This window comes from Pleurodeles waltl, chromosome 6 (genome assembly GCF_031143425.1).
Source record: "Pleurodeles waltl isolate 20211129_DDA chromosome 6, aPleWal1.hap1.20221129, whole genome shotgun sequence".
NCBI lineage: Eukaryota > Metazoa > Chordata > Amphibia > Caudata > Salamandridae > Pleurodeles > Pleurodeles waltl.
In genome coordinates this window covers 811,922,388-811,939,193 of record NC_090445.1, presented here as the reverse complement: position 1 = coordinate 811,939,193, position 16,806 = coordinate 811,922,388, and the positions used below count along the sequence as shown (strand labels likewise).

Sequence of the window (16,806 nt, the reverse complement as noted above, 5' to 3'; positions counted from 1 at the left end):
TCATTACCTAAAGGACCTAATCTAATGTGTTGTATTACATGTGGTAGGGCGCCTTCGAAACAGTTCTGATGCTCTTGGTAAGTGAACAGTATTTCATGATACTGGTATGCTTGGTATTGTGGAGGTATGTTTGCAATTCTATATGTGTGGAATGTGACTGACCTGCAGTCTTCCTCAGGAAAGGTGACCCAGGAGTAGAATGCTTATGTTTGGTAAGCTTCATTAACTTCTATTATAAATGTAACATTCCCGCCCTCTTCTGTTAAGCCATGCGCTACTAGGTGTAAAGTTAATGCTTGTCTCTAGCATTCTCAGAAATGTCCATGGCATTAGACATTTTGTAAAATGAGTTTAAGGGATGGAACACCAAGTAGGGACTAAAGTCCTTTTATGAGTTTGAGCTCAAACAACCTACAGCCTAATTAGGTAATCCCTGTTCATTAGAGGAGGATATTCCCCAAGACCATGGACGTCTCAGTTTAATGGTACTTAGGGTACCTGTAGTATATGAGACCGTGATAATCGGGGTATCCGTAAATGAGTGCCTAAACACCATCGTTGGTGGTGCCATGTTGTAGTTGGACTCTTGCTCTAGACAGGACTGCTGGTTTAAGGATGACAGTACTTATGTTTGTAGGCGACTATGCAATCATACAACAAAACACAACTGTCATCCCAACCCTTACTGCTTACAAGCAGCACCTCACCTAAACCCCAAACGGTTGAAGGCGATTTGTGGCAGCCTTTATGCATGGACTCAAAAACGTGACATCTCAGGGAGCGTTGTGGTTAAACGGAGATTACCCTCCCTCTTCTTAACAACATGTCTTAATCACACACAGGCAATGAAGAAGATGTAGTAAAGTTTCAATAATATTTATTTCATCAAAACTGCAATCTGCGATAAGTTGCATGGGCTGCAATGGTTAGGATATTGAACAATGCAAGGAACAGAATTGTAAAGACAAGAGTCATTAACATAAAGACCCCCACCATCTTGCAATATCACTCGATATCATGAAGTGTGCGATATGTCCTAATACCGTAGTCTGTAGGCCTAACCTCAAACCCAGAAGAGAGATAGGTATGTTAAACCTCAATCTGCCAATACCATGTCCATTAGAAGAGACCCCAACTCTCGTTACCTTGGAATGAGCGCTCTAACTCAGACTCCGCAGAAACACGAAGACTGGGTCAGTGTCAAGGCGACGAGCCGCAGCAATAGCAGTGATGGCATCTGATTGGACTCCCTCTGCCTATATGATAGAGTGAGGAGTATATTTACAGATCTGCCTGGACCCCTGACGTGGGTTAGTTCCCAAACAATAGACAACAAGGTGTACTTGGGAAGGTAATTTGTATAAACATTTCCCTCAAAACCGTGAAGAGCGAAAGTACCTAACCAAGACACCTTCAGTTTGCTTGTATTTGTCACCTGATTTTGACGCCTTAGCGCGGTGGCACTGATAAGGAAAATCAAACATGGGCCTAGGTCAAAACAAAGCAGCCATCTTAAAAGAAATCATTAAATAAATGCACTAAAACAGAGCAGGGTAAGTAGGGTAAAAGTCACTAGGTGACGGGGGCACAAGTCTGCAAGCCAACGGCTAAGCTAACTCCTGTATCTCTATTAAAACAAACTAGGATTCACCACATGGTTCTGTCATACAACCGGTGTAGCCACCCTAAGGTAGATGACCTGTTGGTCTCTACTAGGTACTTCCCTAAATGCCCTCTAAATGCAGTGTTTAGTGGGCACCCCTAGACCTGAGGATCAAATTCCAGGGACACAAGAAGGCGAACAACAAGAAGACCCAAGGCTCGAGAACTGCATTCCTTCTGAAGAAAGAAAAAGGTGCCAAAACCTGCCTATGTACCTAAGACTCGACAATCGCCACTGAGGTGTTGCTTGGACATTGGACAGACTCTACAAATCCACAGAGGACCTCCACTCTTCTAAAAATTGCCATAGATCTCCTTCCAAAATGAAAGCATCACTCTTTGCAACCAAAGATCAAAAGACCAATGAAGTCCAGTTCACTTACCGGCTGCTGATCAAGGAACCAGATGCCGCAGCCAGACCAAATTTCACCTGACAGACTACGAGGACAAATCCCGCAAGTGTGCCAAGTTTTGTGGCACTGTGACCTCCAGTGGCTGGACCATACAATAGCCCATGGTACTGGTCACTCAACATCAGACACCAAAAAGAAAAGTCCACTCTGGACCCCAAAAGAACCAGGAGGAAGTCCCACTTAAAAGACTTCAGAAACCACCAGAGTGGCTCTGCTGACCTGCAAACAACCCTCTAAGTGACCTACCTCCTGCTTCCAAAGGCATCTTTGCACACAGCTCTTGGCTCACCTATCTGCTCTGCACTCGGCCTCCCTGGGCCCTGCACTGGAGAGCCAGCTGTGCTCTAAGGGTCCCCACCCCTTGCAAGCTCTGCTCTCCAAAGGGACCCACCGGATTCGCCATGAACTCTACCTGTATCTTAGTTTTACAAGTAGTCCCCTCCAGTTGTCTTGCACCAGCTCAGAGGACTTTTCATAAGCTCTTTCCACCAAAAGCGGGAGCTGCCCGATCTCCTCCGGCTGGCCCACAGGACTTCTTGATGACCTCAACCTATATGCAAAAGGAGACATTGGTAAACACATTAGGTGGTGTAGTTTTTACCTCTGTAAACTCCGTAATCTAATGTGTGATTGCCTGGACTATCTGCATAGTGTGCCTGGTTTTGCACACTACATAGAAAACCAGCCACCTATGACTATCATCTTCCCCCTCTATGCAAGAGTTATGTACTGAATTTCCCAGAGAACCCCATACATTCTGAGTACTGCAGACCTTACACACTAGCACCACACTTGGGAGTCTTATTACTAAATTGTATGTTTTGGCACAAAATGCCAGCCCATCAGCCCTGCATCTGGCACTGGATAAATGAATTGAACTACTTGATTTGTCTTTAGACTCACCAGACTGGATCTTTTGCAGCACACAGAGTGGTATGCTCGCACTCAATTTTACCATCTGCAATCTTCACTTTAAGTACTGACATCAAATGTGCTATACACCTGTTAAATTGTATAAATATGGGATGCAAACTGTTTGATGTACGCAACACTGGATGCAGATATTCTGCATCTCTCTTGGTTATGCTCTACCATCCAGTGCTATTGGGCACAAGTCACACAAGCCCTGATGGACATAGCGATGGAGCTGGTAATGTGTCACCTTCAGATGTGACTGGTTATGCTAGTTGAAGATCTACAACCAGTCAAATGTAGACTCATAGCAATAGCCCCGTTAGTGGAAAGGAGAGTGGCTATATGTTGGGGCAAACATGCTGCACAAATGTAGCGGCAGTGGCTATTAGATATGGCCTTCTGCATAAAACAATTGGAACTATGAGAAAAAGAACTAGCAAAGCCCACAAGGGCCAAGGCCATCTATGGTACCCTTACTGCCTACCTGCTGACTTTCCCGGATGTGTTTTAGGAGTGTCAGGATGAACAAGGCACAGTTCTCACAAGACTGTGTTGCTTTGATATGTGTACTTGTGGCCACAGTACTACACAGATAATGCACTCCTTCGAATGTATGCAGCACTGCTTGGCATTATGTTGTTGTATTTCTTATATATGATGCAAAAACCTAATAAAAAATGTAAAAAATGATTCTATGACATCTACATACTTCTATATCAAATGGCTATGATTAAAAATCAGAGTTTTAGCTCCAGTTAAAGCATTCCTTGATAAGTAAGATAGAATAAATGGCAGCTTTGCTGAATCACTCCGAGAGGCAGAGAGACAAATGTTGTGAATTTTGAGCTAAAAATGCTTGAAAGCTATGCAGATATCCCAAGAACATTGCAAGAGAAGTTAAGACAGGATGTTTGTGATACACACTTTGTACTATTTCCGTAGAAGGACCCATATCACTACTGGTTGTAGAAGTATTAGTAGTGGAAGAACTAGAAGGTGCACCACATCACACAGGATCTTGACTGCAACGATCAAACATGTTTATGTGCAACTTCCTAACAGTCTTTGCTGTGATCTGTGCCATAGCATAGAGAAGTCTCTGGTCTGAGCCTAAAAAAGAAAGCCCTGGCATACTGTTATGTCCAATAAAGTAGCACAGGAGCCAGACATCCTCTGGAAATAGTTGTTTGAAACTGGTGGTATGAGCAATGGTTGAACCATTCAAGGTCCTCTGACATGGTCAATGTTTGAGAAGTCACATTCTGATTGACTTAGGGAAGGCCCTAGCCAGGGACAACCTACCACTCTCATCAGGGTCGGGTGATTACACTCATTGTATAACGTGTGCTCACCCTTGGGTAGATAGGCACTGAGCAGTCAGCCTTATCACAGGGGCAATGTGTGTAACATTGACATGGGAGTCTTACACAATAAATACACTGAGCATCACACAAGGGACTCCACACATTTTGTATGTAAAGAAGATTTTTATTCAACACACACATTTACTAATATGACATGTAAATCATGTACTTCTGGCCATAAATCACATTTGGAAACATCATTTTCATTACTGGACCCAACTGTGTTAAAACAACATCAGCAGTAAGTACACTTGGGAAAAATCCTACTTTCTCTCCCAAAACACTCATGCCGTGCAAAACATTGTCAGCACGAGACCCACCTTAGCAATTATTTCAATTAAATACCATAGAGTTATAGGGTGCACCCTTGTTCACAACGATAGCAGCTATGTGTACAAACCAATAATTACAACACTTTAAAATAGCCTTGTGGGACTAGACAGCATGGATAAAAACCAACCAGAAATGGCAACTGTGATGATCTTTTGGTAAGGAAACAACCTGTACTGCAACCGCGCCGTGTGGTGCAGTTGATCACAGGCAGTCACTCCCACACACTCCCTCTACACTACTATAATGTGCCACAAATATCAGACAGGCTCGTATTACATGCACTTGCAGACACTCGCGCCCAGCATCCTAATGTTGTTTACTGATATCCGGCAGGTCAATTATTAATGTACTCACAGACCCAAACCCTCCTCTGCCTTTCAACAAACCTCTACTACTCTGTCCCATGGGCTGGAGATGAAAGAAACCTTTTCATGGGTCCTAAGTCGATAGCTGCTAGAGTCACACTTATTCAGGGTCCAGGGGGAAAGGTAAGAAAAAGAATAGCTAACAGGCTGATCAGGCAGCAGTCGACAAACTGAGGGTTGCCCCCTACTCAGGAAGTTCACTCAAAGTTCCCATCCCTGTGCTTTCCGGCATGGACCATGTGGTGCCAAGCATGGGGAGAGGATCACTGTAGTACATACGCCATTCACAGTAATGCCCAGCCAAGCCAGGCACTCCATTGCACAAATCTGCTCCTCCGTGCCCCCCGAAAATGGAGCACAAAGTCTGGTGTCGATGTCTTGAGTTGCACCAGACAATTCTGATTCAACATGAAGAGTGACAAATTCCATACCTCCCTAGAATGAGGCACAACGTCTATTGTGCAATGACTTGAGTCACACCAGACAATTCTGATTACACACAAAGAGTTACCATTTCTGTACCTCTTGAAATAAGGCACATTGTCTGAGTGCGACAACTTGTGTTGCACCAGAAAATTCTGGTCACACGCAAAGACTTACCAATTCTGTAGCTCCCTGGAATGAGGCATAACATCTGCTGTGGGATGACTTGAGTCACACCAGATGTTTCTGGTCACACACAGAGGTGCAAGTTCAGCAGTGTCACACAAGGTAGAGTGTGGCACACCTATGGGTATGTTCCATCTGAGGGCCGCAATGAACATGCAGTTGGCCTGTCACATGAAAGAAATGCGGTACAATTGATGAAGGGGGCCATGCTAGTTCCAGCAAATGATTAATCCGCTCACCACTAACAAGACACTTATGCGTGTCAAGGCCCCACAATGAAGGGCCATACTCCTGGAATGCGGGCAGCACTTGAAGGCTCCGCATCAGACAATCCGGTCTTCAGGCACAATAATTAATTACACACTCACACACGGTTGCTACTCTGTGGAATCAATCAGACAATGTGGCCACTTAGGAGGGCACTGCTCTCCAGATGTCACCGATAGAAGGTGTAGGTCCCTTGCGGGAGGAGTTTGATGACCCTGAGACCTCCACCAGAGAACAGGGGAAAACCAACAAGGCCTTGGAGTGCACACTTTGGGATGCCACACAGCAGCAGGTAATCAGACTAGGTCAACCACAATTCAGGAAGGGAGTGAGCTCCCTTCCAAGGGCAGTAAATACTCTTTGTGCACAACAGATTTCTCTGGCAGTGTGCACCACGCAGTTCAGTTTCTCCAGTCCTGTGTTGCCACTAGCGCATCTCTGGTTTGCTGCAGTGTGGCACCAGTAGTTATACTCTAGTGTGTCTTTGAGGTTAAGGGAAGCTCAAAGGGTTCTCCTTTAAACCACAGATGCCTCCGCTAAATGTCAGTTGTGTCTGCCATGGGGCCTTGATATGCAGATCTTAATCTTTAGTGGGGACGTGATATGGCCCTGAGAGGCCAAGTGTCAAAACCTCTCCCTCCAATCTATCCAGCCAGGCCCTCAAGTGGCGAAGGCCTGTCATTTCAGTTGTGTGACCAAGGTTTGTAGCTATCACTGGGGAATGCTCCTCCAGCCTCCAGTGTGGATTAGAGTTGAATTTAGAAGGCACACAAAAGCATTTTAGAATATAGAAATGTCTAGAAGTGGCATTTCAAGGTTATTATTTGCAAAACCACTTTTACCACAGAAAGGGATTTGTCAGGATGGATTCAATGACAGGTAAAATTATTAAGCTGCTCCACTGCAATCCCCTATGGCAACTAGGCATAATTATAAACTTTCCCCATGTTAACCTATAAGCAGAGCAGCTCTCATAGGTATTCAAAACCCACATGGGTATCCTTCACTTACGGGCATATGTGTCCTTGTGCAGACACAAGCCAAGCCTGCAACAGCAGGCAGGACGCATGTTTAAGAACACAATAGATGCAAGTGCACACACATAGGCCTGCTATGACAGCTGGACACATGTTTAAGAACACCATAGGTGCCAGTTTGTGCAATACTGGGCTCCACAGCCAGAAGGAAGACAGAGCCTGCAGAAGAGCCGCCCCTCATAATGGCAAAAGGTGCAATTTTGAGATAGAATGAGCTTGCACCAACAAAGAAATGGAATTCTGCTGGTATAGCTTTTTTTTTTTTTTTTTTTTAATAAAGCCCAACGTGTCTAGTTAACCTATATAATCAGGTAATGGGTCATTTGTTTCAGATTCAAGTTGGGAATTTCAAAAGCATTGTGAGAGGCATTGATTTTTCATTTCATCCGTTCTTATTAATAGTCCCCGTTAAACGTTGATATTTGTGACAGTATAACAATGCATTGAGGAAATGTGACTGCCCAAATAATGTTATGACTTACTGTTCCCCTTTCAGCATTGAATTGAAAACCTTGCAGAAAAATATTTTGTTTGCACCATTGAGAAAATATATTTGCAATTTGTACTTTACAAGTTAATTGACTCCCACGTCCTATAGTTTTAGAGACCAGTGAAGGAATGGAGGAATTAAGGGCCAGATGTAGGAAACTTCAGTTTTGCGACTTGCAAATTGCAAGTCTGAACGATTCGCAATTTGCAACTCACAAAATTGGATGCAGAAAGGTGTCTAAGACACCTTCTGCGACTCGCTATGGGATCGCAAAGACCCACCTCATCAATATTCATGAGGTGGGTCGCAGTTTGCGACCCCATAGCGAGTCCCTGCACTCACAGGGATGGTGGCCTGCTGTAGTCAGCAGACCTCCATTTCTGTGACTGCTTTGTAAATAAAGCAGGTTTTTTTTTTCATTTTGCAGCCCGTTTTCCTTGAAGGAAAACGAGCTGCAAAATGAAAACTAAACCAAAACCATTTGGTTTCGTTTTTTCAGAGTAGGCAGTGGTCCATAGGACCACTGCCTTCTCTGAAAAAATATTTTTTTTCGGCATTCACAAAGGGAAGGGGTCCCATGGGACCCCTTCCCTTTTGCAAATGAGTTACCACCAGTGTGACACTGGTGGTAACTGCGAGTTGGTTTGCGACCGCATTTGCGGTCACAAAGCAACTCTGAATGGCGATGCGTCCCAAATAGGAAGGGAACACCCCTTCCTATTTGCGAGTCGCATTCCCAAATTGCGAGTCGGTACCGACTCGCAATTTGGGGATGAGCATCGCGTTCGGCCTTTTGCATGCCGCAAACTGCGTTTTTCGCAGTTTGTGACATGCAAAAGGCTTCGTACATCTGTCCCTAAGTCCTTGCTTTTCAGCTAAGCAGTGGAATAAGTACGAAGTTGAAACAGATGAAAAATGGCAATATCGGATATACAAATGGCTGTAAAACAGACGCACTTCTATTTTGAAAAATGTCAAATATAATTTTATCACATCGTGAAGCTCATGGGATTTTCTTTTTCCTGAAATAGTTTATATTTGTGAAATAAAAGTTAAATAGAATGTTGGTTTGGTGCGTTCTACATAAAAAGGATTCCAATATTTCTTTCTTTTAGGAGTTCAAAAGGTAATTGATTAGTTATCATTTTAACTGACAATATGCCAACATATACTTATTTTCTGAAAGGTTTTTAGCAAAAACACACCACATTTTTCAGGTCACTCGGAATTTATTTGAAAATTTGAAGATAAACGTATATCTCTTTTCTTGACTTGGATATAAATCACGCTTTAACTTAAACTATTTTTTCCTCATTCTCAAATTTAAGTCAGCCTTGTCTTTGGGGTTATTAAGTAAACACACTTCAGATTTTATGGTATTTGAATGGCATTTCCTTCTTACCGAACACATCACAATTTCATTTTAAGTTTGCATGAATTGTCATGCATAGCTAACATATTTAGTTTATTTTTAATTCATACGGTAGAAATCTTCTTGTGAATATTACTGAATGTCAATACTTCTTTTACTTCTCTAATGACCTAGTTGTGCTACTGCTTGATGCGCTGATAGTTATGACTGATAATATTGCTAACTTTTCATTTTGGTTCAGCACATGCGCCAAGCACCCAGATCTGGTACAAACAAAACCCAAAACACAATAAATAATACTACCTTTTTTCTATCCCAAGGACGCACCATTTCACCAGTGATTTGGTGTAATGCTGCACTGACAGGAGGCTGGAAATATCACAGCACAGATATCAGGGAATTTGTATTGTGTTTTCATTTCTTTAATCCTTGGGTAGTACCTGTGATGTGTCAAGATTGCAGGTATATGTAGAACTACTTTTCACACGACCTCGTAGTGGTACATTTTGTATAAATTATGTGTGATTTACATGTTTTTTTTTATTTTCCAGGTGACATCAAATGGGAGAGCAACCTATTACGTGTCTTACAAAAGAGAACCATTTGCACAGATCAAATTGCCAAAATATTCACTGCCTAAGGTAATGTATCAGAATGTGTATTTTCACCATAGTGTATTTTCAGCATTAGTGAATGGAAATGATTACTGAATTAACAATACACCATTCCTGAAGGGGAATTATCAACAGTCATCACAGTTATACTCTGCTGCATCCATGATACCACTAAAATTGTAGCAGTGTTAGATGCATTAACTTGAATTTTCCGTTTAAGGAAATCAAGTCGGAAATAATTTGTAGCATTCACCACATAAAATAAAGTGATGTCAAAGCTGGAACCACTTGAGGGATAAACCCTATATGGTCACGTCAATCATATTTTAATTTCTGGCTTTTGGCCGTAATTACTACTAGGGAACAGATTTATCACACTGATTACGATACTTAGGAGGTCATTAAGACCCTGGCGGCCGGCGGTATGTTGGCGGTAACACCGCCAACAGGCTGGCGGTGTTCCGCCAGCAGTTATGACCGTGGCGGAATTGCCACGGCCATACCGCCGGCCCCTCCACTTTCCCACCAGGATTCCGCCTAGCGGTCATAATCCCCAGGGCAGCAGTGCAAGCACCGCTGCCCTGGGGATTATGAGTCCCCGACCGCCGGCCTGTCCATGGCGGTACACACCGCCATGGAAAGGCCGGCGGTAAGGGGACTTGGGGTGCCCCTGGAGGCCCCTGAACTGCCCATGCACTTGGCATGGGCAGTGCAGGGGCCCCCAGGCATAGCCCCGTTGCGCATTTCACTGCCCGAATTTCGGACAGTGAAATGCGTGACAGGTGCTACTGCACCCGCTGCACATCAGCATTGCCGCCGGCTCTATTACGAGCCGGCTGCAATGTTGATGTGACATTTCCGCTGGGCCAGCGGACAGTAACACTGTTACCGTTCGCTGGCCCAGTGGAAATGTCATAATAGGGAGACAGAAATACCGCCGGCAATGGTGGTATTCTGTCTCCCGCGGCCTCTGCGGTCTTTTGAAAATGCTGCTGAGGTCGTAATGACCCCCTTAATTCTGATGGCAATCTAATACAGAGGTATACATGAGCAATAATTTGGAAGGTCAATATCTCTAAGATGACCGTAAATCAGAGTGGTATTCCTCAATGGTAATCATTTTCATTGGCATATGTCTTCCAGAGTAAGGCCACTAATACTGAGATCTATCGCTTTCTGCTTGTAATATACCACCTACATTTCTACTTCCACAAGATATTGATAGCCAGCTAATAAGTACATTACAAATTATTATCAGATAAAAGTTAGATACCACCTCGAACATTTACATTTTCCAAAACAGGACAAGTCTGAATCTGATTTTAACTATTATGCAGTGCCTTTATCAACATATCATCAATATAGCGTATATTTTATCAACGTTAGTTTATGTGTGTAATCAAGTAAGCATTTTATGTTGGTTGTGTTATGAATGCGCGGAGTTAAAAATGCACCTGCAAATTGAGTGACGTTGGCAACGTTAACACTTCACATGGTTTTCAAATTTTGCAAAGTAGGCAGCTTCGCTAAGCCTGTCTGAGTGAGGTAGTTCTTGCAACAAAAAAATGTTTTGGTGAGTTTTCCTTTGGTAAACTAGTGTTTGCACACTTTTCAAGGTTCTTCTAAAGCTCTACATCAATGATAAAACCCTTGAACATTGCAAAAAAGTAAAAAAATAAACGACAGGAATTTTTATTCTGGTCTTTAGACACCCTTAGTTGTGTTGTTAGTATTCCTTTTCTGAAGCAACATTTCACATCCTAGATTAGAGAGAAATGTGTGCTATCGTGCAGAAGCAGTGTGAAAGTGGACTGTGAGCCCTTCGTCCTACTTGACTTTCATGATTTAATGATGAAATGGTATAGAACACAATAATTCCAAATATTATTATTGTTATTATTATAATTTTTTGATTTGATTATGAATAATTAAACATAATTCAATCAAAACATAACATGATTAAAATAATTCTTGAAATGATCACACATGAATTAGTCATTCACATTACAATGTTTATAATCGCAACCGAGCAACATCAAAACTCCAACACAGAATTAGTAAATCATTTCTGTAAGAAATTGCATCATTTTGCATGATCACTCGCATTTGTTTTGACTAATGCTACTTGTATGGTGCACTGGAACGCTGCTAAACCTGAACACTAAATCATATCTAACTAGGCTATACTCCTAATTTACATATTTACCTTACCTATCAGATCCTAGTATATGGTACTAATTGTACCCAGGGCTTATACGGTAATTGTCACTTGTGGACTGCAGCACCCATTGTGCCACCCACTACTGTGAGACTGCACACACAACTGCAGGCCTTCCATTGTAGCCTGTTTGTGCATTTTTAAGGCTGCCAATTCGTCCTGCCAAAATAACTCATTTTACACAGGCCTATTCGTCCCTTTAACTATTATTAAGTCAATGCCTAAGTGGGCCTTACTCCCATTAGGCAGTGTGCATGGTGTTTAAAAGTAGGAGATGTAAAAGTTTAATGTTAAACATGTACTTATAATGACAAGGCCCTACAAGCTATTATCACTGTAGCAGGGTTAGCTGTTACATAGAAAAGCACTGAAATGCAGTATTAAGCCCCTCATTACGAGTTTGGCAGACAGGAAAGCCCGTCTGTCAAAATCCCGAACAGGTGGCCGCTGCTTAAATTCCGACAAAATTATTAAAAGTTTCCTGCTAGGTTAGTGAGTGGAGACCTCAGTTTCTGCCCGCCATCCTAGTGGGAAACAGGCTACATCCTTGTCTCTGGCTCGTAATTGAGCCGGCGGAAATGCTGTGGCCCACAGCACCTATTCTTTCCCAGCCTTTTCATGGTGGTGTTACCGCCATGAAAAAGCTGGCGAGGAACGAGGTTGTAATCTGCAGGGCAGCACTGCATGCAGCGTTACCCTGGTGAATTAGATCTTGGCCACCACCAGGCCGCCTGGATCATGGATCCTGGATCCTGGCGGTTCTGGTGGTTCTCTGGCGGTCTGACCGCCAGGGTTGTAATGTGGAGGCCAGACCGCTGCAACAGTGGTGGTCCTGACTGCTACTGCAATGAGGCCCTGCATGTAATAATGTTATCTCACCCTAAGAAATAGCTAGCAAATCCATGATGTTTTAAATACTTATTACAAGTCCAATGCTTTGGTAAAGTTGGAATTGTATTATATATTTTGTAAATCGTACAATAAGAAATGTACTATTCCCCGTCTGAAGAAGCTTTTTAGCATGGGCCTCCAACTGTCTCCCAGGAGCTTAATAGTTCCCTTGATAAAGTGTGAACTTGCTTCCTGGGCTGTGACAAATGCTGGATGTGGAAAGGTGTTCTGTTCCTCTGGTAGGAGGACTATCTGTGCTGTGACGTGGAACTTCAGTAACTTCAAGGAGACCTACTCTGACACAGGCAAATGTTATCTGACACCTGGGTGGGGCCCTCTTTTTTCCACCCAGTTAGCCAGGCACAAATCCCAGTGCAAGAGGAGTTGCCCCCTGAACAGGTTTGCACTTTCCATGGCCACACCTTTGGGGTGGGCACGGGAGCTCCACACAGTGAAAGACCTTTTCTGCCATCTTGTTTTTAAATAGAGGGACACTGTGGGAGTTTTTGCAGTACAGCACACAAGAGGTGCTGCAAAAATTGATAGGGATAGCCCGGGAACCATTCCCCTTTAGATAATTAAGGGGCTAAGAGAGACACACATGCTTGTCCCAGGCATAATTGTGACCCCTGGGCACTCTCTTCAGAACACTATTGGACCTGTAAAAGACTGAAGAAGGACTGCACCTGCTGTTGAGATCTATGAGGGGTCCTGAAAGGGTGGCCCCTACCTCTGTCCAGAATAAAGTGGGGAATTCCAAGGGGTAGTTGTCTAATCTCCTGCGAATCTACAGGGACACAACAAGCTGCTCCTTTCCTGAAGATCCCAGCTGTCCAATACCAACTAGGTGTACCCTGGTCTCTGATGGGGGCTTCTGTTGGAGTGACTCTTGACCCCCAAGTGCAGTTCCTGAAGTCCTGGGACCCTTTCCTGTGTCATAGTGTACTCCTCCTAACATTCAGAAAAACTTGGGACTTAGAAACATTATTGGCTCCAAAGACCTATTGAGGACCAGGACAAACTTGTCAAGTTAATTTGACCTGAGTGCTTTACCCCCTGGACCAATGATTCCGGTTCCTCTCACTAGGAACTTGTCTGCATCAGCAAATCCAAATCAGTGTGATATTGTGAACAAGGTAATCTGCCTTGTGGAGCCCTGTTCGGCCAAAGTCCCAGTGTAGAAATCTTCAACAGACAAAGGCACCAAAAGGATCCAGCTAGCTATAGACCCTCCTTGGGTGTGAATTCTGAATTTCTCCCACTCAGAGCTTTCCTGCCAAAATTCAACAGCTTCTCCTAAACCTCATTTGATGGATGTCTGGCCTTGTAGAGGCCTTCACAGCCAAAACCTTCTGACTTGCCTCACTGAGGATATTTTACTTTAATTTCAGAGACTGAAGGCCTCATTTAGATTTCAGCAGATGGGTTACTCCATATCAACGATGAAAGATATCCCACCCACAAAAATATAAATCACATTATTTCCTATGGGATTTATATTTAGGTGGATGGGATATCTGTCCCTGTTGTGATGGAGTAACCCATTTGCCGAAATCTAAATTAGGCCCCAAGTATGAAGGTAAAATATCCAACCAAGACGAACATGGTTTCGATGCCCAGCATGCGATCCATTGCAGGGTGGCTTCAATTGTGGCTAAGTCCCAGTCAAGCACAACCAGATGACCACTGTTGGTGCTTCACAATTTTTGTGCTTTTTTCATTGAAAAACATTAAGCATTCTTATAATTAGTTCCCTTAATTGTAAACTGTCTTAGTACTTCCAAATGCTACTCAACAAACCACAAATCATATTTTAAAAACAAATCTGTATGCTGTGCAAGTCAATACACCAGAAATCACCCACATACCTTTCATATATATTTGGACAGAACAATTCTGAGAGAAACTTCTACTCCAATAAAAGGTCTAATGTCTCTACCTCCAAATTGCAACACATTGGGCACTGAATTATGGAAGAGGGTCCCAACATAAAACATTTTTTAAACTGTTATAAAAAGACTTGCTATGGACATACTCTGGCCTTGTCCCCAGGGTATTCCTAAACAAATAAACTGATTTGTAAACAGTCAATTCCCTTATTGAGATTGCTTGTAACGTCATTCTATACCCCTTGTCTTCATTTCCTTGTGCCTTTAAACTAGATTTCTCGTATTTGTAGCACATTATAAATAAATACAAATACAATAAACTGTGACACATCTTATGTTATTGTGTAAGTGTACCAATACATGCTTCATAATATTGAAAACGTTGCAATGTCTTAGCATTTTGATAGTAGTATTTCAATTCTTTGTTAGAATCACATTCATAAACTAGGTTTTGGTACATAATAATGATGTCTATAAAATAATTAGCATGAGATAAAGCTGTGATTCAAGTCCACCAAGTTCTAGCGCGCACATTTTTTTAAACAATTACATTAATATTTCATTAGGGGATCGAGGAACTCTTCATTTTGTGGTTGATTGCCTTTGGATTTGTTGCCTCTATATAATGAAAGATTATGCAATGACATAAAAGTGGTTATAATAGTTTTATGGGTAAGTTTTCTGCCATATATGTAATATAATTCAGTTGGCCTTACACCTAAATAAAGCGCAATGGTTGCAGGAAATGTACATTCTAAAGTCGACGCACCTCCTGAAAAAGAAGAAAAACCATCCCACAGATGCGAACAGTAAAATCTGCCACATATTTGAGAAAAGAGTGCATGTATTTTTTTTAACTATTTGGCGCACACAATACTGTAGTCTGGTTGACTGGGGCACAGAGCCATAACAATATTTTTCTAAAAAAACATGAATATTTCATTAGAATACACGGGTATGTCAGACGTGTATGCAGGGGCTAGGTTAAACAATTCAGGGGAGATTCCAATAAGAGAAGCACGTATTTCAAAGTTCAAAAAACGTCCTTCAATAAAAAGAAGACAATATAGACACAAGATCTTCCAACTGAAAACCGTATGCCTTTGCTTGGCTTGGAAAAGCTGTGCTGATGTGCCAACGTTTGTTCAAAGTCTCCTCCATGTTTTTCCATCTGGAAGTTATCCGTGTGTTTACCGTACTGTTTATGAGCAATGCTCAGCACTTCTGGCAAGGGGGGGGGGGAGGGGCTCAAATTGAATCACCAAACTAGGAGAGTGCGGCTAATGACCCTAAATTGTAGTTATGAGGAGAATGGTAGTGGCTTCAGCCTCTTGCCAATGCTGAGGATTGGGTCTTTTTACCTGTTACTCATGGATGTCCGTTTGATGTGGCGAGGGGCACCAGTGGCTACTTTGATTTGCCCTTTGGCACTCATGACACTAACATTTCTGTCTGCGCTACCAGAGAATATAAATGTTTTTTCCAGGAACAGAAAGATAAGATACTTTCATTTAGTTTTCCACCCCCTTTCCTTATTCTATCCCCATAGGGGAAAATGGGAGGCAGAAAATCTTTTAAAGGCTCTGCACTTGCAAGGAAAAAAAACCTCTGCATGTAGGACAACTGTTATGTGATTCCATGGAATAAATTTACTATTTACTGGGCTCTAACTAGCTCTTTAAAGTGTGATGTCCTGGTGCCCCCTCTACCATACCAGCAGCAGCATGGTCCTCAGATTTAAAGGTGTTCTATTTGTCTCCAGGAATCACTTTATAGACAACAGTTCTCCATGCCAGCATGGTCTGATAGACATGTTGCCACTTTACTTCCCCAACACAGCCCTTACATGCACAAAATAACGTAATCCGAAATGGGGTTTGTCTTTAAATTTGACAATGGGCTACTAATGCTATGGTGGAGGAACTGCTAGCGTCTCATAGACGGTTCGATATCTGGGACATCCAGTACTTAATTTGTGCCAGTGGTTGCCGCAGGGGGACACCAGCACTTATTGTAGAGGACTGCCACTTATTTATCTACCACCCGATATTATCGATATTATCGAGATGAAGAGAGGGAAAAGACACAAATAAAAAAGATTGAAGAAGAGAAAGATGGGGAAATCATCACCAAAGGAGAGAGCAGGAACCAGAAAGAGTTAGTACGGGACTGTGAGTGTCTGGTGCTGGATTAAAGAGGCATGAAGTGTGTTTAAGCCCACCAGTCTTGGTATTATGTACTCCACACTTAATTGCACTGGCCGTAGGCTTCTGAGCAGAACTTTGGGCACCTGCACTCCTTTTTAAAAAAAACAAAATAAGCATAGGGACAGCCAATCCTTAATGCCCTAAATCTTCACTAGATATA

At 42.7% G+C, this 16,806-nt stretch overlaps 1 protein-coding gene across 1 annotated transcript in view; it reads left to right on the top strand.

Annotated features, from left to right (window-relative positions):
• SORCS3 (sortilin related VPS10 domain containing receptor 3) overlaps window positions 1–16,806 on the top strand; it is a 2,578,554-nt gene that overhangs the window by 1,967,766 nt on the left and 593,982 nt on the right. The window contains exon 8 of the mRNA XM_069239432.1: window positions 9,379–9,468. Coding sequence (XP_069095533.1) covers window positions 9,379–9,468 — 90 coding nt within the window. The remainder of the gene's footprint in view (window positions 1–9,378; window positions 9,469–16,806) is intronic.